Source organism: Crocuta crocuta, unplaced genomic scaffold, assembly GCF_008692635.1.
Source record: "Crocuta crocuta isolate KB4526 unplaced genomic scaffold, BGI_CrCroc_1.0 scaffold141, whole genome shotgun sequence".
Taxonomy (NCBI): domain Eukaryota; kingdom Metazoa; phylum Chordata; class Mammalia; order Carnivora; family Hyaenidae; genus Crocuta; species Crocuta crocuta.
In genome coordinates this window covers 326,232-350,124 of record NW_027527951.1, presented here as the reverse complement: position 1 = coordinate 350,124, position 23,893 = coordinate 326,232, and the positions used below count along the sequence as shown (strand labels likewise).

Genomic DNA, 23,893 nt, shown 5'->3' with positions numbered 1-23,893 from the left:
GAAAAAAAAAAAAAAAAAAAAAAAAAAAAAAAAAAAAAAAAATTTAATGATTGAAGGATTTTCATCGGTAGTGCTTGCGTATGATTTGTTAAGCCAGGGGAGATGTCGATTGAGGCAGCAGCGGTTGAGAGATGGGCAACTCACCAGGATTGATAACATCAAACTGGTATTTGAAATGGTGTTCATTACGTATTGCAGTGAAAAAAACGGAGTGAATGCAATTGTCCCCTAGGATGATAGCACTGGTTGCAGTAAATGTTAATTTCTGTTCTGTTGCCCATTGAGGGGACTGAAGTGTGGGGAAGAATTGTGATTGGTGCTTAATCAGGGCCAGCCAGATACCTGCTGAGAGCTTTTGCACAAGGAAGATTTGTAGTAAGCTGATTTACTGGCAAAATGAAAACCAGAGAAGAGTTTGGTCTGTGCTGCCCGTGACTGTAATATTTCTAATTTTAAGGTCCCTTTATTGTGGGTCTCCCTCTCACACTCATCCCCTCGTTCTAGTCCCTGCCTGATAAAGTAAAAGGTAAAATTTTAAATTACAAGTTATTTGTGGTGTTCTTGTGTTCCCGCTGCTCTCTATGTACGAAGGCCATTTACATTTCTATTACGATAAAGGGCGTCTTAAAGCCTCTACCTATATGACATAGGGTTTCAGAAAACAGAAATGAAAAACATACGGATCACCGATACAAATTTTAGATTTATGACGAATGCTCGTAGCGATTTCAAAAACACCTTGGACGTCTAGGCATGCCTGTGATAGCGATCTACATTATTTTGCCACATTTACACAAAGTCTGTCTGTGATAGATAGGTGTGCTGGTTTTAAGTTTTTCCCCCTCACCTTTTTAGATAGTCAAGTTTACAGCAGCTGTAAATTAGTGATGGGCTATTAGTGAGCTGTGTCATTATTTAATAAAAATGGCTTCTCTCACCTTATTTTTTATCCAGGTCCCTGACAGGCTGGATGAAATGAGATCCCCATGTAGCAATTGCCATGGAAACCTGTGACTCCCCTCCTATCTCAAGGCAGGAAAATGGGCAGAGCACATCAAAGCTATGTGGAACGACACAACTTGATAATGAGGTGCCAGAGAAAGTTGCAGGGATGGAGCCTGACAGGGAAAACAGCTCCACAGATGACAACCTGAAAACGGATGAGCGCAAAAGTGAAGTCTTGCTGGGTTTCAGCGTTGAGAATGCAGCTGCCACTCAGGTTACCTCAGCCAAGGAGATACCCTGCAACGAATGTGCCACTTCTTTTCCCAGTTTACAGAAATACATGGAACACCACTGCCCTAATGCCCGCCTTCCCATCTTGAAGGATGACAACGAGAGCGAAATCAGCGAGTTAGAGGACAGTGACGTGGAAAATTTAACAGGGGAGATAGTTTACCAGCCTGACGGGTCAGCATATATAATTGAGGACTCCAAAGAAAGTGGGCAGAATGCACAGACTGGGGCAAATAGCAAACTCTTTTCCACAGCGATGTTTCTCGACTCCCTGGCGTCTGCTGGAGAGAAGAGTGATCAGTCTGCTTCTGCACCTATGTCGTTCTACCCACAGATCATCAACACTTTTCATATCGCTTCATCCCTCGGGAAACCATTTACAGCCGATCAGGCTTTCCCAAATACCTCAGCATTAGCAGGAGTTGGTCCTGTGTTGCACAGTTTCCGTGTCTATGATCTCCGACACAAGAGAGAGAAAGACTATCTCACCAGTGATGGCTCAGCCAAAAACTCCTGTGTGTCCAAAGATGTCCCCAACAATGTGGACTTGTCCAAATTCGATGGTTGTGTTAGCGACGGGAAAAGGAAACCTGTTTTAATGTGTTTCTTGTGCAAGTTGTCTTTCGGTTATATCAGGTCATTTGTAACCCATGCTGTGCATGATCATCGGATGACCCTCAATGACGAGGAGCAGAAGCTCCTCAGTAATAAATGCGTCTCCGCCATAATACAGGGGATTGGCAAAGACAAAGAACCTCTTATAAGCTTTCTGGAACCAAAAAAATCCACTTCTGTTTATCCCCACTTTTCTACTACAAACCTCATAGGACCCGATCCAACCTTCCGCGGTTTATGGAGCGCTTTTCATGTTGAAAATGGTGACTCTTTGCCGGCTGGCTTTGCCTTCTTGAAAGGGAGCGCGAGCCCCTCAAGCTCAGCAGAGCCGCCGCTGGGGATCGCCCAAATGCCAAAGGCTGAAGTGAACCTGGGGGGGCTGTCTAGTTTAGTCGTGAACACCCCTATTACCTCTGTCTCCCTCAGCCACTCATCGGCTGAGTCTAGCAAGATGTCAGAGAGCAAAGACCAAGAGAACAACTGTGAAAGGCCAAAAGAAAGCAGCGTTTTACACCCCAACGGGGAGTGCCCTGTCAAAAGCGAGCCCACCGAGGCGGGAGACGAGGACGAAGACGACGCGTACTCCAATGAACTCGATGACGAGGAAGCGTTAGGCGAGCTCACCGAGAGTATTGGTAACAAAGATTTCCCTCTCTTAAACCAAAGCATTTCTCCTTTATCATCCAGTGTGCTAAAATTTATTGAAAAGGGTACCTCGTCCTCCTCGGCGGCTGTGTCTGACGACGCAGACAAGAAAAAGCAGACGGCCGCCGCCGTCCGGGCCGGCGGCAGCGCGGTCACCAGCTACGGCCCCGGCGGCAAGGACTTTGCAGAAGCAAATGCCGGCAAAGACGGTGCCGCGGCTGCTCACCCGGGCGAGGCAGGCCGGGGGGACGAAGACAGCTCAGCTACTCCTCACCAGCATGGCTTCGCCCCGAGTGCTCCCGGCACCCCGGGGCCCGGAGGAGACGGCTCCCCCGGCAGCGGCATCGAGTGTCCCAAGTGTGACACGGTTTTGGGGTCTTCGAGGTCTCTTGGTGGTCATATGACTATGATGCACTCAAGGAACTCCTGCAAAACCCTCAAGTGTCCCAAATGCAACTGGCACTACAAATATCAGCAGACGCTGGAGGCCCACATGAAGGAGAAACACCCCGAGCCAGGCGGCTCTTGTGTTTATTGTAAGACTGGACAGCCTCACCCCAGGCTTGCCCGGGGTGAGAGCTACACGTGTGGCTATAAACCCTTCCGTTGTGAGGTTTGTAACTACTCTACCACTACCAAAGGCAACCTCAGTATTCATATGCAGTCGGACAAGCACCTGAACAACGTTCAGAACCTCCAAAACGGCAACGGCGAGCAGGTGTTTGGCCACGCCGCCCCGGCCCCCAATGCCAGCCTCAGCGGCTGCGGGACACCCTCGCCGTCCAAACCCAAGCAGAAACCCACCTGGCGGTGCGAGGTTTGTGACTACGAGACCAACGTCGCGAGGAACCTCCGGATTCATATGACCAGTGAAAAGCACATGCATAATATGATGCTTTTGCAGCAGAACATGAAGCAGATCCAGCATAACCTGCACTTGGGCCTTGCCCCCGCGGAGGCAGAGCTTTACCAGTACTACCTAGCCCAGAACATAGGCCTGACCGGAATGAAGCTGGAAAACCCGGCGGACCCACAACTCATGATCAATCCGTTCCAGCTGGATCCCGCCACAGCAGCCGCTTTGGCACCAGGACTCGGTTAGTATTTACTGCTTTTCTGCACTGCACTTAGTCTCTAATCGCATTTTGATTTGGCGTGATACACCCAGATAAAGTGGTGAGTGCCAACAAATTGGGGACAGTTTACTAGAAGGGACTGTCTCTTTCAACTGGATAATGAAACCATTTGTGCCTTCCTTCAGACCCGAATTAACTCCAGAGAGGAAGGAGTTAAGGGATGGATGGGCAGCATGAGAGGAGTCAGCAAAACTCCATCTTCATTCAGCAGGTTGATTAACAAATGCTCATTTGCATTACTTGCCTTACGGTCATTAGCCATAGTACCTCCCAAGGATCTCAGCCATTATTCCTAAAATACCACGCCTGAGCTTCCAAAGGGTCCACCATTACTGTTCATTAAATATTTTTGAAACCTATTTTAATGTCTGTGATTGAAGATAATTAAACTCACAATAATACCGTTACCTTATCCCAGGTATTTGGCAGTAGATTACAGGCACGCGGGCAGTATTAGCCAAATCTCATCAAGCTTTCAGACAAATTGCAAAATAACAATTAGTGCTTATGTAAGTTTATCTCGGCTCTTCAATTGCAAGCACGTGACTGTTTTGTTACGGTATTGATCAACTTTCTTGCCCTCGAAAATACAAATTTCAGAATGACATCATGCCCAGTAGGAGTAATTAAAGCTATCTGATGAGGGAATTTAGAAGTTGAAAGGGATGATTGTAATTGATCCTGATTCAATCCTATTACAGCTTTTTATAGTTTAAGCTCTAGAGAAAGCACATTCCTTGTCAAGACTTTATTTTACAGATTCCTTTGTGTGTGCTGTGTTTTCTAGTCTCTATTTTTCCTTTTAATTTTTTTTTCCTGTAGTAAATAATGAGCTGCCGCCTGAAATCCGGCTTGCCAGTGGTCAGCTAATGGGTGATGACCTGTCCCTCCTTACTGCAGGAGAGCTGTCACCTTATATCAGTGACCCAGCGCTGAAGCTATTCCAGTGTGCTGTTTGCAACAAATTCACCTCTGACAGCCTGGAGGCCCTAAGTGTGCATGTGAGCAGTGAGCGCTCTCTCCCCGAAGAGGAATGGAGGGCTGTAATTGGAGATATCTACCAGTGCAAGCTCTGTAACTACAACACTCAGCTCAAAGCCAACTTCCAGCTCCACTGCAAGACTGATAAACATATGCAGAAATATCAACTGGTGGCCCACATTAAAGAAGGGGGCAAAAGCAATGAGTGGAGGCTGAAGTGTATAGCCATTGGCAACCCCGTTCACCTGAAATGTAACGCCTGTGACTACTACAGCAACAGTGTGGATAAATTACGCTTGCATACCACCAATCACAGGCATGAGGCGGCCCTGAAGCTCTACAAGGTAAGCAGTGACATCCGTTTCCGTTGGCACAGAGTAGAGAAGGGAGTTAACTGTTTCAGGGCTTGGAGCACAAATCTGCAAGTTCGGAAAAAAGAGAAAAAAAAAAAAAAGAGACGGGCAAGGTACACAGTTGCTGCTTAACGTTACTAAACGTAGACGGAGATAGATGGAATTGGAGAAGTTATTTGCAAGGTTCGCCTTGTGTCCCTTTTAGACCTGTCTCAGTGGCATTGATGGCTTTTCTGGTTTCCCGGAAATAAAATAAGCTTTCTGGGTGTTTTCACATACAAAATCATATGGTTATACTTCTGTTATTGACTGATTTAAATAAAACACAAATATAGTGCTACTCTTGTCTAGGTGTTGATGGTTATAGGGAACAGATGATGAGAGCAGTGCTACTCCTTGGGTACATCATCTTTTGTTGTCAAACAGGGGCGATCCAAACACAGGGAGAGAGTGTGCGGGCGGGCACGCACGTGCACGTTTCGTTGTTGTTTTTCTGTATGTTATGGAGTAAACACATTCTCCCTTGGAGAAAGCATCCGTTGGAAGTCTTCACTTAACTCAGTTGTCATTCTACATGACTTTTCCCAGTTAGAAATGTTTTTATTCCCAATGGGTGTGGCGCAAATAAAAATGTTCATTAAATGACAAACTTTTAACTTTGCTAGAAAAAAAACCCTATGCAGATGTAATGAATATGTGCAACTGGTGAACCCCATTTATTACACAACTTGTCTCCGCTTTGTCTAAGCCCTAATTACTGGTTAATTTATTTTGTGAGTTTGTTTACTGGATTGGCTTGATCGTCTAGGTTCTTGTACAAACGTAACAGATTCATTTCTATGATGAATAACTTGGTAACTTATTAAAAACTTCTTTTGTCTAGAGGATATTAAAATTCAGAAAATATTGCAAGCCATTAGTCATTGTAACAAGCTCTAAATATGATTACAAAATCCATTTTGCAAGTGTTATCTATTGATTTATACTAGAAATCAGTGATAACTATACTATCAGGAGTCAACCAGCGATTATAATACCTATGGCTTTTCTAATACTATTTCAAACTATAAGCACCCAGCAAAAAGGGCAGATTGTGGCTCCCTAGAGCAGGTGCAGGAATTATTTATTTGGGTTGGGCTGGCACTATTAGTTTGGGCTGTTTCTTGAAGTCCAAAGTCTAGACTGATGTACTGAGCATAAAAACCTAAAGACGTAGCGTGAGAATTTGTAACATTGTCCCTGTGGTATCAGTGCTCTGTAGATCAATAAGGAAAGCGTTAGCTTTGGGTTACACAGTTTGAGGGGAGTGCAAGCTTCTAAGTTGATGGTATTGAAAATATAATACAAGGGATTAATTGTATTGTAATTCATAGGTTCTACTGTTCCATTGTCAACTTTTTTTTCTGTTGATACCTGACCTATTAAAACTTTTAGGATACCTAGGAGAAAAAAACAAACCTTAAGTTTGTATAAATAATAGATCTCGACCTTGGGAGCTGTATAGAATATTCATGAACTGTGTTTATATTCACGCTGCTCCTCTAACACTTTAAATTAACATGTTGTGAATAGAAGATATAAATGTACAAATTTTTCTATTTTATTAATCTCATGTGGGGAGCTAAAGAGGGGTAGAGTGTTACTGTTTATTTTCTCAGGAAATGTTGTTTAATCTAATTGTTTGATGATTATTTAAACGTGTGTGTGTACGCGTGTATTAAGTGTATCCGTTCACTCCGTGAGCATGAGTTGATCACCGTCACTATCTGCAGAGCGATTTGCTAAGTGTCAGAGGTGCTCTTGAAGTTCCTTTTCAGGGAGAGTTGGATATTGCCTTCGAATGTGTAACAACCAAATGAGATAAAAGCTTGTTTATAAAGAGGGCTTTAAAGCAGAGAGAGCTGCAGATCCCAGAACCAAAGGATGTATATAGTCTTCCCTTGAAAATGTTATAAAGTCATGTAAAAATTTACTTTCCCCCCACTCTTCCTTACTTATCTCTTAAATACTCAAGTGTGTTTGTGGTCTAGAGTCTAAAAATGGTAAGCCAACACACAAAAACACACGTTGAACAAACTTACCTTGAATTAAAAGAAGATTGAGGAGATAAATATTTGAGCTGTTGAAACTCGGTGTTGGACAAAGCAACTGTATTATTTTGCATTATCCTTCAAGGAGCATTCGTCATCCCTCGTAGTAACTAGATAAGTACTCCAGAATAGGAATGTGTTGAGGTTGCCCTCTCTAAACTGATTTACAGAAACTGTACGAGTCAGATATAGAGGATTTTCAAGTGTAGTAATGAGAATATTAGCAAGCTTGGTCGGCTTCTGTCGGCAAAATGAAATTGCTTCATAAGTAACATTAATTGCTTTTAAATGAGAACCTAACAAATTGGCCTGGGCCTGGGAAAAAAAAAAGTGATGGTTTGTAATAGGCTAAAATATTAAAATTAGAGTTAAAATAGTTTCTGAGTTAATGACTAGACAATCATCTCTTATATAAAATTCATTTTCATTAGGAGTTTAATTTACACCATTTTGCATTCTGAATTATTCAGACTTTAAGGGAAAGTGACAAGTAGCAGCTATAAGACAAATACAGAGCTGTGAGAAAACAGCTTTTCTCGTTATTGACAACATATTGATTCATAACACTCTAAATGTGGTTATGTGTCCGTTCGATTGGAATAGACCACTTTACCTCTTGCATTGTCAACGTGGAGCAGTATTACTAAAAGAAGTGTGTGTCCTCCTTTCAGTTTAAGGAGGTTAAAGGTTAAAGGTTGAGGGTTAGCTTGAAAGCATCATCTGCGTAGCTGCTTAACTTTAAACTGATCAATTTAATGAAAATCTGTTTTACAGATGTTGTTTTAATGTATTTGGCAGGATTTAGGCAGCTTTAACATTAGACGTATGCTAGTAAAAATTATTTCTTTATTTGACCAGAACAACACCTTTCCTTTTATGTTTAAGGTAGAAGGCTTGTGGGTTATGGTATTTTGGCAAAGGACCCAGAGGCAGAATGTGTTGATGATCTTTCCATATGGACTCAAAAAAAGAATACCTTTATGTCTATTGCTAACGATGACGGCAAAAACAAACAAAGCTGTATTCATTTTTTGGCAGTGTTATTTTCCTTAGAATTTTTTAAAACAGGAATTTTGTTATTGTTAAGAAACTCTTACTCAGTTCTTCAAGCAGAATTCTCTGAAGCGCTAAGTTAAGCACTATTCAATTTTGATTTTTTTCCGCCAGAAATTTTAAGGATGAAGCAAACTTGGTCTGGGAAATTCAAACAATAAAATGAAACTACAGATTGCCCTTAATCTTCTCTTCCAGTGTATAAGTGTATATTTAAAGGGAGGTTAGCTAATGCTAAGTGAGAGATACCCACACTCAGTGTCGTAAGGTTAAGTGTGCATGTGTGTATCTTCGTCTACATCTAGATCGAGCTATAATGCAAAAGCAGTGTTTCTTTGCCAACCACCTTATTGGGTTTGATTATATTCTCCTAATTTCACACCTTTGCATCCTCTACAGACTTTTGTCAATTGATATCCACATAATAAGTCCTTAATAATATTCGTAGGACGAATACATGAATCAACTGAGTTATGTGTTTAAAAAAAAAAACACCTTTCCTTACAACCCTCCTTTTAAAAAATGCATTGCAATTGGTCTCTCTCCCCTTTAAATGATCCCTAACTTTTCCTAAAGAGTCGACTAAAAAGATATAATGAAAGCCACTTAGCACTACCCATTCAAACCGAACAAGAACAAATACGACTTTGGCCATATTTCAGTTTTACAGTTAGTTTACCCTTGGCTCAGAATGGACATGACTTTTCCAGCCAGCTGATTGGTCTGCCCCCATCCTATGCAGGGCTTGCAAATCCCCTTGCCACACCTGCACTTCAGCTGCTCTTATAATATTATATGTATTTTTAAGTGAGGTGTTCACAGCTTTGCTGGTTCAAAGTCAAAAGCTTAATTATACCAGCCTTTTTTCTTCCTGCATCTGCTAGTAGTGAAGCAGAATAGTCTGTCTGAATTCCATAATGCTGTTTTCATATTTGGATTTCAAATTGGCTGAGAGCAGTGAATGAATCTCTTGTCTCCATGGTGAGCCAAGGAACACACGTGGGATTTAGTCCTAGGTAACTTTTAGTGTAACATTCCCCCAAGGAACATTTTTGGAGTTTTCTCATTAGCCATGTTATGGATGAAAGCATCCGGGTTAAGAACTAAAATCAAGGTGTGGGGGAGGGTCACAGAAGAGAATGCAAGGAGCCACGTTGGGAAAAGTTATGTGGCAAGGAAATAAAAAATGGAATAATTAGCTTCACCTTACCATTTTGCTTTTCTTTTTTTTTTTTTTTTTTTTTTTTTTTTTTTTTTTTCTTTTTTCTTCTTTTCCTACTGGTAGGAAATAATAACCCGATCAGTTTGGAATTAACAAAGAATCACAAGCATTTTCATTTCAATAGGCCTGAGTCCAACTTTGCAATTTAAAATCAAATATACCAGATATGTACCGTTTCAATTATTGAACTGTCATTGTCCCGGTGTGATGGTGAAGGAGGTCAGGAGATTGTGTGGTGCACATTTGCATAAAAGTCATTGTGCAGAAGGAAATTGGAATATGTGTGTGTATCTAAGAAACCCAAACAGGTTTTTCTTAATCTTATTCTAGTCGTTTGTTTAGATGAAGAAAGCTGTTTTCAGAGATAAACAAAAGTTATTCTTTGCTGTTGCTAAACATTAACCGGAATATGGGAATTTTTACACTTTTTGTACTAGTTTCAGATTTAGGTTTCTTTCAAGGTTGAAATGCAGTGTGAAATTCCAGTTGCAGGATTTCTCTTTAAAAAAGTAATCACAACTCAAATTATTCTATTGTATTCTCATATAAAAAGACAAGGCAGAGGTTGAAAAGACAGTTTGTGCGGTGGGACAATACATGCTTGCATAATACTTATCATCAATAAGTACGCAGATCAAACGGAGAAGAGCTAGTTAGCTAATAGCAGCTAATAAATCACGGGTGTTTTCAGACCGCGATGTAATTGGCCAGCCCTATCTGCTGTGTCTACTTCTGTTTTTAAGCTTGACGTTTGCTGAAGCACAGCCATGTGTTATAATATGACTACTCCGGCACAAATATGGGCTTGCGCGCTGCGTCCACATGGCAAGTAATATATTACATTGTGAGCTGAGAACCCTCTTTGTATCCCCCTAGAAAAAAAGTCACCCCCAATCTGTCTATCCAAGTATGAACTATATATATTAATGCACATCCACCCCTGAAAGGATTCCCCTAGACCAGGCATTAGCAACCTACGGCATCCATGTTCAGAACAGATAAAACGGTTCTTAGTGTGTGAAACTGTTAACAAACCCAGACAAAATTTAAAGAAGGCCAAGTGTGCAACAGAACCCTCCTACTTTAGTTTTGACATGTCTTTCCTTAACCAGTGCTACCATCTCCCTACACACCAGGCACTCACTATTATGCTCTTCTCTGTTTCTCTGAAATCCTTACTATTTTATCTCACTTAGATCGTCCCTTCATGGAAATGCTTCAGGTTGCGAGATTACCCATCTAATTCCCCAAAGGAAACTAGCATTCCCTTAATTAAGGGAAAGAAGCCTTTTCATAAAAGCAGAATAGCGCATCCAAAGGTGTAAATGACTTTCAAGTCTTTCCCAGGGTACATTTTTGCCTTAGCAGAACTGCTTAATCTGGATGAATTTCGAACGTGTGAGGGGGTGTAGTGATCTTGTCAGAGATGAGGATGAGATAGGGCTGTGCCCTACCCCAGGACCTTTCCTCACTCATCTCCTTCTGAACACACACTGCCCCGCACGTGTCATCGCACTTCTCACCTCAGAAACATAGTAAAAAATTGGACACTACCGTTCACTTCACTTCAGGACCATGTCAACTCATACTTCATGATTTATGTTGCGGCTTTTGTGTAACTTATGTCCATTCTGTCTCATGTAAAGTGTAGGTAGGTATGGTTTAACCAAAAGTAGTAAATCGGCTACGTGTCACCCACCCTGAGGTCATTTAGGTAATGCAGACAAAGGTGTTACCTCATAATTAATGTGCTGTCCCAGCATGCTTCTTTGGCTTCCATTTAATAGTCCCTGTCAGTGGAGCTTGTTTAAAATTGCTGAAATGTTCGAATGGGTGCTGGGATGCCACGCAGTAATGCAGCCAGAGTCATATGTTAAGCAGGCCTCGCGCTGCTGAAAGGGTCTTGGCCCGGGGTGGAGTGAGGAGGAGCTGGCATGTGCATAATGACCGTGGTTCTGCTTCCAGAACATCTGGCCTGCCCGAGTTCTACTGGAAATGCTTTACCAAGTTTGCTTGGAGTCTGAGCCTCTGCTCAGGCTGAGTTCAATTAGACGTGGAGATTTGTTCATTATTCAGATAATTCAAGCCTTAAAAGACACTTTTCCCAAATTATCAGTGTATTTCAGGAGAGCTTACGATGATATGATTTACTCAAAAGGGGAACAGCGATGGAGGCACGGCCCCCGATAGCCGACGAGGGGACATCTTCACAGATCCCATCACCTCAGAGCAGTATGGTGCTTCATACAGACACAAAGACTAAAGTTCTGTTTGCAGAATACCTGAATGACATCCCCAGTTTTGCTTCTAATAAATACAGAAACATTGGTTGAGCACTTACTGTGTGCCAGGTTTGAAAATTGTCTCTGTTTATGGAGGCCGTAACCTATTAACGTGATAGGATATAAGCCATCTTCTCTCAGGTGATGCTTCTGAACTCAATCTGTTCTAACAGTGTGGGAAGGATAGTAATAAAATTAAGGGCTGAACCCCATACACTAGCCATCAAAAACTTCCAGGGATTTTTTTCAACAATGGTCGGTCAAAGGACTGAGTGTGACTGCTCTCTCAGGTCATCAGTCGTGGTAGAGCAATGTCACTTGATTATCTTGACTTCCTCTTATTGCTCTCTTACATTGCAAGACTTTATTGATCAGTTTCAGGCAAGGGTTATGGTGGGAATTTCAGGGCAGTATAGAGCTTTTCTATTAGTTGGGACATTTATGTTCTTGATGCCTGAGGAGGCTGGATGCATTACCTGGAAAATGAAGAAGAAAACCACTTAATAACGAATGCAAAATGTCAGATTACAACCTCAGTCAACCCCCTTATAGGATCAGGATGCTGATTTAGTTTGATTCTTGAAGAACCTTTGTAAGTCCAGTGTATAATACTGTCAGAGTTCTGCTTAAAGATAAATTATTACAAGAACCAGCTTGTTACTATCATAGATAATAGCAATTACGTGTGGCAACATTTTATTTACTCGGTTTCATAATCATATTAATATTCTCATTCTCTTATCTTTAAGGAAAAGTACGTTTGTAGCCTTGAATATATTACTTACATATATCATATTGAGAATGCACACATAAATATAAAAGTATCTTGAGACCATACTCTTAATACTTCATTGATTCAGATCTTCCCAAAGCCTTTCTTTCACTGCAAATGTTAGGTAGCATAGAATACGCATCTCTCTTTTCTTGTTGCTTATGGAATAAATGTCAAGGCTATATTTTCCCATTAGGCAATTTTTAAAGAGCAATGCGCAGGAAGGTCAAGGTTGAAGAATTCTTTGTCTCTGGTTATCCCTGCTGATAAAATTAGTGAAATGCAGAGCTGAAGGTGGAAAGAAATGAACTATTAGTAGGTCCAACTGTATCACTTCCTCCAGTTTGGGAGGGAAATTTTTAAAGTTTTAAAATATTGATTTCTTTTAGTCCATGATTATGTGTCCTGTGCCAAGAAGAGCCTCGTTTATAAATAGAGTTGGCAAAGGATGATCTGTATGTGATTTATGAGATATTGGGAAGAAATCTTACCAGAAATATCCCTTCTTCGGATGCCAGATAGTCTGTCAACAGGAAAAGCATACTGATAATTGGTTTATCCATTTATCCATTTAAAAAGAGGATATAAATTGACAACAGTCATCATAAGTTAGACTTTTTATGTACATTTTCTCATTTACTCTTCCTAACAGTTATGTGTTACGATTCCCATTTTGACATATGGGAACCTGATACTCAGAACAGAATGCCTGATCAAGTCCTTCCCAATTGTAAGAGCCTGTGATGGAGTTCTAGCCCACATTATGAGGCTTTGCTAATAGGAAAACTTTCTGTTGCCCTTGAGGATAGGAGGAGCAGACAATGGGAGAGGAAAAGGATAGGCAAAGTGCCAGAGGCAAACTTAACAATTTTGTCTAGGGCTTAATGATTTTGGAGCACACTTTTATTCTTCCAAGTTAGCAGATTCCCTTCAAGATATTGCAGATGCAACGTAACATTAGAGCTGGCCAGTATGGATACAGCCAACTAGAGCGATGCACTTACCACCTGCTGGGTCATCTACAAGCTGCAAGGAGAAACCCCTGGTCCAAATTGTTACCTGAATACCTCCTGTCACAATGAATTCTTTCACATTAAAGAAACTTCCTTTTTACTGGCATTTTTGGGTGCTTGGTATATTAAACAGAAAGAATAATAGAATATTTATCACTCCTAGGGCCTGAGCCCTCAGTGCCTAAGCACCTTTGGAAGCTGCATGAATTCATTCATGTCACCAGGGTACTTCAGCAGTAATGTACTAAATGGTACCCCGCTGACCTGAAAGAGGGAATGTGCTCCCTAAGCATTTAACTTCCTAAACAGGTACAACTAAAGCACCATCTACCCTCTGCCCAAAACTCAATTCCCTTTTCCTGGCATCCTTATAACTGCTAGAGGAAGTCCAATTCGCTTGCTCCTTATTAGAATCTTAAAATATAATCTTGTGTTGAATTATTATTATTATTTTTTTTACTTTTATCTTTCACTTCTTACTTTGATCCATTTTAGTTACAAGGTTCCAGAAATTTTCTCTCCACCATATGTTTCTAATGCACTCCCTTCCTCTCTCTCCTTGAATTTTGTTAATGATTCCAATGTAAAGCCCCAAATCTTGTTAGAACTGTTTGCGCTGACTTAACTTAGAGGTGCTAGGGGAAACCTTGCCTTCTTCAATCTGGCTGCCTCTTCCTACAAAAAAGCGTCAGTCATTGGCATTGCTGCAGTTGACCACAGTCATTAAGGAAGCGTTCTTTTTGTGAAAAGAACAGTCTTACTTTTGAAATGACAGAATTGTTAGCAATACAGAAGCTTCCACTACCTATAACTGGCCTGTGTACAATGTGCGAGGACAGTCTGGGAACTACAATGTGTGGTGCCTTTCAAAGCCTTTAAATATTTCTAACTATGCATTTGGCAAGTCTAAAAATAACACGAGCATATATCCTCAGGGCCTAAAATCGTTCACTGTTCAACTGTAAGAAATCAGGTAGCAAGTCTGATTGCCATCACCTCCGAAAGAGAGTCAGTTTACAAGGCATCTCCTTTAAACGCAACAAAAATGAGCGCTTACCGCTGAGTAACCGGGGAAGTGACATCATACATGGGGGAGGGGGAGGATGATTCTTAATTTTCACACCAAATAAATAGGGTTGTTTTTAAAAATAAGATTAGCATGCTAAAATAGGAATTATGCAAACACCAAGATGTACATTTTGGGATTTAGTTTGTTTGGTGAATTTTTATTATACGGTGCTTTATTTAGAAGGGAGAAAACTGTCTCCTATTTACTATGTGATATTGTCACTAGTTTCTTTTTTTTTTTAATTTTGAGAGAGAGAGAGAGAGAGAGAGAACAGCAGAGAGAGAGGGAGAGAGAGAATCCCAAGCACGATCTGCACTGTTATCACAGAGCATGTTGTGGGGCTTGATCTCATGAACCATGAGATCATGACCTGAGCCAGAATTAAGAGTCAGACACTTAATCAGCTGAGCCACCCAGGCGCCCCAATTACCACTACTTTTTAAATAGAGGCCCCTCAGTGTCCCTTGAGAAATAATTTGGCTAAAAGCAAGTTCTGGGTTATTATTATTTTTTTGTTTATTACAATTTTTATTAGCATAGTAAATCATTAAAAGACACATTTGGATGGAACAATTGTACCAACATTTTCCATGATGAGTATTCCCTGAGAAGAATAACCAAATACAGTCGTAACCAAGTTCCTTAAAAATAGACCTAAGGGGAATTCATAAATAACTTTATTTTCAGAGAAATACAGTCTTTGGCTCTCATAATTCCTTAAATATTAGAAAAACTAAGATGGGCTTTATGAGGAATTATTTAGTTTTTAGCATGTTCATTCTTAACACAGAGGATAGAATGACTATCTCCTAAGTCATAAACGCAAAAATGTCTTCCTAATTGCTTAATTTTGTCAATTTAAATGTATATTTCCAGATAGGCCATCAGTTATAATATTTACTTATAAGTTTTCGTGGCATGTAATAGGTCATTTTATTCCTTCTTCTAGAACTGGGCCTGCCCCTTTAATTAAGATAGCTTGGTAACTTACTAGAAAACCATTGGTACAGAAGTACATTGAAATTGGTATATATAGCACTTTTCCAAAAAGTGAACAATTTAATTCTTTATTAATGGGTGTAGAAAAATGTAGATGTATTCAGGTCTCATGTGTTAAGTGATTGAAAAGTCAAGATGTCAGTACTTCAATAATGTTTTCAGTACATATCCAAGGACACCTATTTATACTTATTCTACTCAAACGCTGGAAAAATTTGCATGCACGCATTATGGATGTGTGAGTATATGTGTGTATGTGTGTGTGTGTGTGAGAGAGAGAGAGAGAAAAAGAGAGAGAGAGAAAGAGAGAGAGAGGGAGGGAGGGAGAGGGAGAAAGAGAAGAATACAGAATATAAAGACTTATTTTTAAAAAATTGATACTCATGAGTTAATCATTAATAGCCACTTATTCTGTTTTTAAGTAAATGGCAGAAATTTCTTCCTGCACGTTGCAAGTGTTCTCAGTCTCTAGAGATAATAAACCTTTGATGATGTTTTGCAAGACTCATCAGCAAGCCCTGAAATCAGTTCTGTGTGTACACATGACTAATCAAAGGTTCAGGGAACAGGAATATGATTTGGTGAAAGTGATAGGTTCTCCAAAAAGCAAATGGCCTCACTAATTGTGGGAGCACATCAAGCCTTTTCCCCCCTTACCCCCATTGGGGTAGATAAATTTCACAAAACTTTGAGCATCAAGTGTTTTAAAAAAGTATCTTTAAAAGCAAAGTTGTTTCAAATTAGTGCTTACCTAATCAGTGCTCTATTCTTTTATTTTTTTTTTTTTGTCTTAAAGTCACAACAGATACCATAAGATATTTAGAGTCAGAATGATCCTCGAAATTCAGGGAACTGGGTAACCAGACAAATATCTTCAAATATCTTCTTAAACTGATCACCTGTGGGAAATTGATGGAATAAGACAATGATCTCATTAAGCTAGAAAATGTGGGAAAATGTGACTAAAAGTTTCAAGAAATCAGTTCTAAATTAGAAAGGGAAGGAACTAAAGTTATATGCTACAATTCTACCATGTGGACAGTGCAATGAATGTTGAGACCACTGTCTTTTGCTTTGCCTCTTTAAAAAAATTTGCAGATATATTGATACATAATTGATATATAATTCATATTCCATGCAATTAAACCATTGTATGTTTTATTTTTAGTTTCATTTGTGTAAATAATCTCTATGCCCAATGTGGGGCTTGAACTCACAATCCCAAGATCGAGTCACACAGTCCACTGACCAAGCCAGCCAGGCTCCCTACAATGAAATATTTTTCTAGAATACTCAGAGAAATATGCATCCATCACCATTATCAGTTTTAGGACATTCTCAACACTCCAGAAAGAAATCTTGTCCCATTTGGTATAACCCCCACTAATCCCAAATCCCCTCTGTCTATATAGATTTTCCTAATCTGGATATTTCATGTAAAAGGAATCACACTATATATGTGGCACTTTATGACTGATTTCTTTCATGTAGCATATTTTCAAAATTCACCCATATTGTAGTGTAGGTCTATATTTGTAGCTTTCTACTATGGACTTTCCGTTGTATGGATAAACTGCATTTTCTTTATCTTCTCATCAATTGATGGGCATTTGAGTTGTTTCCAACAGTTGTTTGGCTATTATGAATAATGATGCTGTGAACATTTGTGTACAAGTGTTTATGTGGACATATGTTTTCATTTCTTTTGGACGTACACCCAGGTGTGGCATTGCTGGTTTACTAGGCTGTCATTACTGCCAGCCAGTGCTTTTCTTTTTTAATGTTTATTTATTTTTGAGAGAGAGAGTGAGCAGGGAAGAGGCAGAGAGACAGGGAACAGAGGATCTGAAGCTGGCTCTGTGCTGACAGCAAAGAGCCCAATGTGAGGCTTGAACTCACAAGCCCTAAGATGATGACCTGAGCTGACGTCGGATGCTTAACCAACCGAGCCACCCAGGCACCACATTGCCAGTCCGTTCTTATTTTGTATCTGGTCAGCTCCTTCTTCTTTTTCCTTTAAAGAATATTACAATGTTTGTTGTTGTTGTTTGTTTTTTTCAGTCACACACACATTCTTCTTCTGCTTTACTTTAGCCAACGAAATCAGTGAGAAAATTAATACTAACATTTACTGAGCACTTATTACGTGGCAGAAAATCTTCTAAGTTAAAAAAATTAACTCATTAAATCAAACAGCAACCCTTTTAGGTAGGCACTGATATGCCAATTTTGAAGATGGGGAACTAAAGCAATAAAAGCCTAATTAATTTATCTAATGTGACATGTGACATAGCTGTTAAGAGTGACAATGGAGTCTGGACTTGAACTCCAGCACTCATGGTCTTAAACAGGACACTTCACAGGGAAGATCTTACACAGGGAAGATCTTATCCTTATACAGAGAAGGATACGTGGAAAGGAAGGCCTTGTTTGGGGTAGAAGGGATGGAAATAAGAGTGTAACCATAATTATTGATCTTCAAGAAGGATATGAATCCCCTGAGAGAGAAAAAGAGGTAATTGTGATATAGATAGAGATTGAGAGACTTTGAGAAGTGTAGTGAAGGATAGCAAATTAGAAAAATCACTGATAACAGTATATAGTTCTTTTTTGTGTCAGAATGTAAACTATTTGGCTCATACACTGTTCTCTGAAAAATACCTAGAACTGAATTCTCCATATTTGTAGGAATGAAAAATTGGGATATTTTATAATAACTTAAATTTACTGAAAGACATTTTGTTAGATTGATGTGCTAGTGATGCACAAATGCTTGTTTGTTCTTGTTAAAAACACACTGTGCTGGACCCCAATGGTGAGTAAGACAGACACAAAGCGTATATGATTCAGTTGGTGTCCTTAAGGAGCTCACTAGTCTTTAGAAGAAAATATATAACACTTTTTTTCTGTGCTTCATTTCCCCTTGTGATGTTGCCCTGTTAACGGCCTTTCTGAATTCCAGAAGTTTGCAGAGACATTTTTAGTACTCTACATAACACATTTTGGCAATGTTTACTCCTTTGTGTCATCTAGGAAGTTAATATTTAGATTTCCTGTGGTATTGGGGAAACAATTAGATTCCTGCCTTGCAGAGCTTTGATAAAGAGTGGTTCTTTGCTTCCACACCAGTAAAGATGTTGTCCCATTGTTGGAAAATAACGCACAGTGTCAATAGAACTTAAGTCTTTTCTCTCTCTTACCCTTCCCTCCCACCTATGTGATGCTTGTGAGCATGATTTTTATGTTTTCATAATAGTAGAGATATGGATAAGCTGAAATATTACTTGGTGCTTTTTTTTTTTTTTGCTAATTAGAAGGTTTTTTCTTTTTGTAAGTATAAAAACATAAATATATTTCTCTTTCAGGCATCATCCTATTTTATCCAAACAATTATTAATGTTCTTTGAGGTTTTCCATTTCCAAAGACCTACTGATCTTCACACAGCCTATCAACATGGGTATAGTGAGGTCAGGGCCTGCATTACCACTGTTCTTACTGTTAGAACCTACCAATGCTTCTTCCTCTTTTATGATGACAAAAAATTAAGGAGAAATTCTGCAAGAAAACACGATAAACTAGCATGTTATCTCATGCTGAAAGATTCTCTGGAGCTGCTTTCTTGAGTCTGAAACATTGTGAATCTGAAAGATTGACCGCTTATGTCAGCACTTGGGTCTATGAATACCAGCAAGCTTAATAAACATTCACAAAGTAGGTATCACTTTCTAATACCCTTCCGTTATTAATATATTGGGGGTGTGGAGTGGTGGGAAGGTGTGGGGTGACGTCTTGGAGAAATATAGTGAAAGAGATGCACATCTGTCTTTCCCTCCATCCATGTCTATATCTATCCATGCATCTCTCTGTAACTCAAGAAAAGTTTTAAAAAGAAGGGAGAGGCATTTTCTGTTTTAAAGTATCCAACTAACTTTCTCTGTATGTGTTTTTTGGCAAGCATTTCTGTGCCTTATTAATATATTAGTAAATGGAGAAAAAAAACACTCCACTGAATTCTGTAGATCTTAATTAAGGTACAAAAATAGCTTTGACAAAAAGTCTTCTGAGATGAAAGCTTTTCTTATATGTGGAAAATATTACTCATGTCTTGTCAGCATATCTACTCTACTGGCATTGCTTTCTGTACTTGGAGGTAACTTCTGCTTTTCTTATTATTGGTCAGACACCTCCTTTTTAATTTCTGTAAGTGCACTTGGTTACACTATTATATCTAGGACTTGTCATTCTTGAAAAGCCATTCTTGAGTTTTATCTCTCCAATTGGCCTTCAATTGAAGTTTGCTTTGAGATGAGCTATACTCATCAACTGGAAAATGGGTAAATATAGCTCATAGAAAATCACTATTTGTGTATTACTTTATGTGGTTTAACTTCAATATCCATTCTTTCTTAGAATTTTGCCCACAGGAAAGGAGCCATGTATTACACTTTTAAATAACAGTTTTCAAGTCTGCCAAGTGTGAATTTGCAAATGAGTAGTAGTAAGTGGAGCTCGGAGCTGAAAAATGACTGTTTAAAGCTTCTGTGTCTGGCATTTTAATTTTAGTTTTGCCTGTAGGCTGGTACCACAATTTTTTCATCTATAAAATGGGTTGTGAGTTACCATTATGATTAGAACATTAGCATTTAACTTAACAGTTTTTGAGATCTGGTCTAAATGCAATCACTTCTGTGTTTCTCAGAGCTAAATTTATTCTTAGTTTTAACAAGGATCTTATCTTAAACTGCTAACGTACTTACACGTATATCAGGTTGCCAGCGTTCCATTGTTTTGTTTAATCCACAAATATATGTTTGTGTATTTCTCTTGTAAACACGAAGCAGGGTAATAATTAGATAGAGAGCGACAACTGAACTATGTCCCTTAATCCCTTGTGTTTTATTTACTTATTTGATACTAATCATTTCATCTACTCATTTACTGAGAGCCCACTCTGTCAGGCCCTATACAAGGGAATAAGGATATAGCGCCAAATGAGAAAGACATTGAGTTTACAGTTTAGTGGAGGAGACAAGCATTAAACACATATGGCATATTAGGCAACGCAATAGTTAATGGCTATTGGAACCACATAATATAGGTTTTTAAAAATAATCTGGAGTATTTATTTGTGTTTTTGGTATGTAAGTAGTTGTATAAATCAAACTCTTCTATTCTTAGAAGAAAGTGGAGAATTTGAATGAGACACTGTATTGAGGTATTTAAAAGAGTCGCTGGGGGCTGAACTGAATTAACATCGCTAGATGCTGGCTGTCACTCAGAAAAAGGCTCTTCCCACTGAGATTTTATCAGAGTAAAAGCACTTTCAAACTTTTTGGAGTCATGAAATGTGAATGTGAAAAGGCATTCTAGAAATGGCTGCATATCCAATTGACAAATTTGTGCAGAATACGATCTGGAAAGTTGTATGAGATGAAGCTGATCATTCGACTGCCTATTGGAACTTTAAAAACATTCTAGTTCCAAGGCCACGACCTCTGGGGGTGCATCCAGGAATCTCCTCCTTTAAAGCAACGATCCTGATAATCAGCCTGATTTGGGGATCGCTAGACTAGACGATTTTGAAGGTCACTGTAGATCTACAGATGCCAGAGAAAACAGTGAATGTGGTGGTTGTACTAAGCTCAGCTCTGCCCACATATGTTCCTCCCATCTTCAGAAGAGAAACTGTGTCTTTTAATGCCCTCTTTGAATCCCTCCTTTCACAAAACTCTAGGATTTTGTGGGGTCTGTCGATGTTGCATATTCTATCCAGGGAAATCATGGAAGGCATTGCCCTCTGTCTTGTTCACTGTTTTGCTCTCAGGACAAGAGTCTGACAACATGTTTTGATATTTAAAAAAAAAAAGGAATCCCATTTCAGTAGGAAAAATGGCAAACCTTTAGAAAGCATACCTTACCCTACAAAACAGCTGTTCTTTTGTTGAAGGTCTGGCACTTCAGTGAACTGTCGGGCCAAGAAACCATTTCTGAGTCCAAAAGTCAGTTAAAAAAAAAAATCTAAGGCCCCTATATTGAATTCTGTCGGAATATCTTTTTTGGTAGATTTTTGGAATCATGCTTTGCTTCATCATGGTTGCAGAAGCCCACTCTCCTTGTAGACAAAGATATCCCCAGGCAGGAGATATATAGTCTCTTTTCTGAACAGGAATCTTACAGGTCTCCAGAGAGCCAACTTCCCCAGGCCCTCTGGGTTGTCTGCTCGTTTGTAGCTCACTGTAATGATTCTGCAATTTTTTATTTTCTTGCTATTCAAGGAAGGCAGATTCTGAGGTTTGCTGTTGGAGTTTTACTTCATAACAACATATATTTTCTCTTTCTGTTTCCCTCCATACACATGAAGCTAAATGTGTGTGGGTGTGAGGTATGTGTGTATGTGTGTGAGGTATGTGTGTGTGTGTATGTGTAGATATAGATGTGTGCATATTTCTTTATCCCATTTATGAAAGAGAACTGTGCATTGCATGTTCTATAATTTGACAATTTTCTTTAATAACATCCCGTACTTTTCTTTTCTCCCCAATATAGCATCTAGTACAGATGTACTCGTAGCTACAATGACAGCCAAAACTAAAAAGAAGCAAATAGATATGGTGCCCAATTTCGTGAGCAACAGAATCTACATTGCCCATAATACATTACTCTGGAAAAATTATTGTATCTAACCACTTGCAAGTTAAAAACCGGATCTTTGTCTACTTCACAAAAGAACATCTTTTATTATAGATTACCGTGAAATAACCAATCAGTTCTGTGCAAGAGCTACATTTTTACATGTGGATGTACTGTAAACTACTAATGTCAAACTGTATCTGAGTCCCACTGGCAGTATAGCCCATGCCCCACAAGAGACTCAAACAAAACAAGCTCCCTCCCCAGGGACTGAAAGCATCAGACTAATAAAATAATGGGGTGATTTGGTCAAAAAAACTATTTCAGTATTTTGCTAATATTTTGATTGGCTTGATCATTTACCTGAGCCCAGTTGATACATATAGATCAGGATAGAAGTTCCCTTCCTTGCCTGGGGTGAGCCCTGTGTCTTTGGTTATTTAAGAATATTGTTCAATGAGCATACACAAGTGCACTGTAAGTGTGCTATAAAATAAAGCCTTTCGAGGTTTGTGCTGAAGTACAAGACATAGTAGAGTATTGTATATTTGTGTGACCTAAAGCATTTTGCTCTACTATGACAGACATATCATCTTCCTGTGCCAGTATAAATGCAAGGATATTTCATAGTCATAATCTGTTAATACCAGTTAGCAGTGTCACAAATTAAAGCATTAGTGGATTTGTGTTGCTTGAGGAAGCAACTGATATAAAATACCAGGAGCTTGAAGGAGTAGGGGCAGTTTATTCTAACATCAGTCCGCATACCATGTCAAGTCTCCATGCCTATTGGTGTGAAGCCATGGAGTGGACCTTTACAGAGAGCCCAGAGGAATAGTTCTTTATGCAACAAACATATTATTAGGAAACATTAGGCTAGATACATTCTCAGGACAGGAATTTTTGGTGGTCAGCAGACAAAAGATATCAAAAGAGGATACTGTTTTTCACAGAGAAAGAAAGATTTTACTGCTTTTTAAAAATTTACATTTGTAGTTCAGGCAAAAAGTTCTTCCCAGGATGTGAGGAAGTGCATTTTCTATAGTTGTATTGTTTGGGGGGCTGTACCTAAAAAAAAATTTAGTGATGACTTTCAAATGGTACTTTTACAGGAACTATGGATAGTCCTATAGCTGAGATTTTGGCCAAATTATTAATGTTGATACTATCGTGAGGGATGCATAACTCTCTTATCGAGAAACCTGTAACCTAGGAATATGGAAATGATTGTATAAATTATGGAAGGAATATTACATTAAATCCCCTCTTTAATTTTAGTGGTAGTTTAAGAGGAGTAATGCATTTATTACTGTAGTGCATTTTGTATCTGCCTAGGCATTTAAATGATGTTTCATATTTCCCCTTTTTAGCCTAGATTATGGATATATTCTGAGAGAAAGTTATAGGGAATAACAATTATAGAGAATGAGAACCCATGGTTAAGATTATATGCACATTGAACTACAATGAGGGTATTAAAAGTATTTCATCCCATTTGTAAAATATCTTCCATGACTATGAAAGGGCAATATTTTTTCCAATTATATCTGCTTTAGCCTGCAAATGGATTACCTTATGAGAACGCTTATAAAGCAGAGTCCAAAAATAATTGAAAGTGTAAGGACGGATAAGCTGGGCATATAAGGCCCTGAGCAAACTTCTCGCAATAGCATTCCCAGAACAGGGGGGAAAAAGTTTATCTTAACTCCTGCTCAGGACCAGATGAACATTTTAACCCTTAGCGTCATGATGCTACTTATTGACAGGGAGTGCCTCCTGTGTAATTTCTAGCTCGA

General features: G+C 39.3%; 1 protein-coding gene across 2 annotated transcripts in view; it reads left to right on the top strand.

Moving 5' to 3' along the window:
* Window positions 1-1,000: 1,000 nt before the first annotated feature.
* Window positions 1,001-23,893, top strand: part of ZFHX4 (zinc finger homeobox 4) — a 157,388-nt gene continuing 134,495 nt past the window's right edge. The window contains exons 1-2 of one of the 2 annotated variants that reach the window (XM_077752427.1): window positions 1,001-3,593; window positions 4,533-4,957. In XM_077752427.1, coding sequence (XP_077608553.1) covers window positions 1,001-3,593; window positions 4,533-4,957 — 3,018 coding nt within the window. Of the gene's footprint in view, window positions 3,594-4,454; window positions 4,958-23,893 lie in introns of both variants that reach the window. The other variant, XM_077752426.1, reaches the window with a different exon arrangement.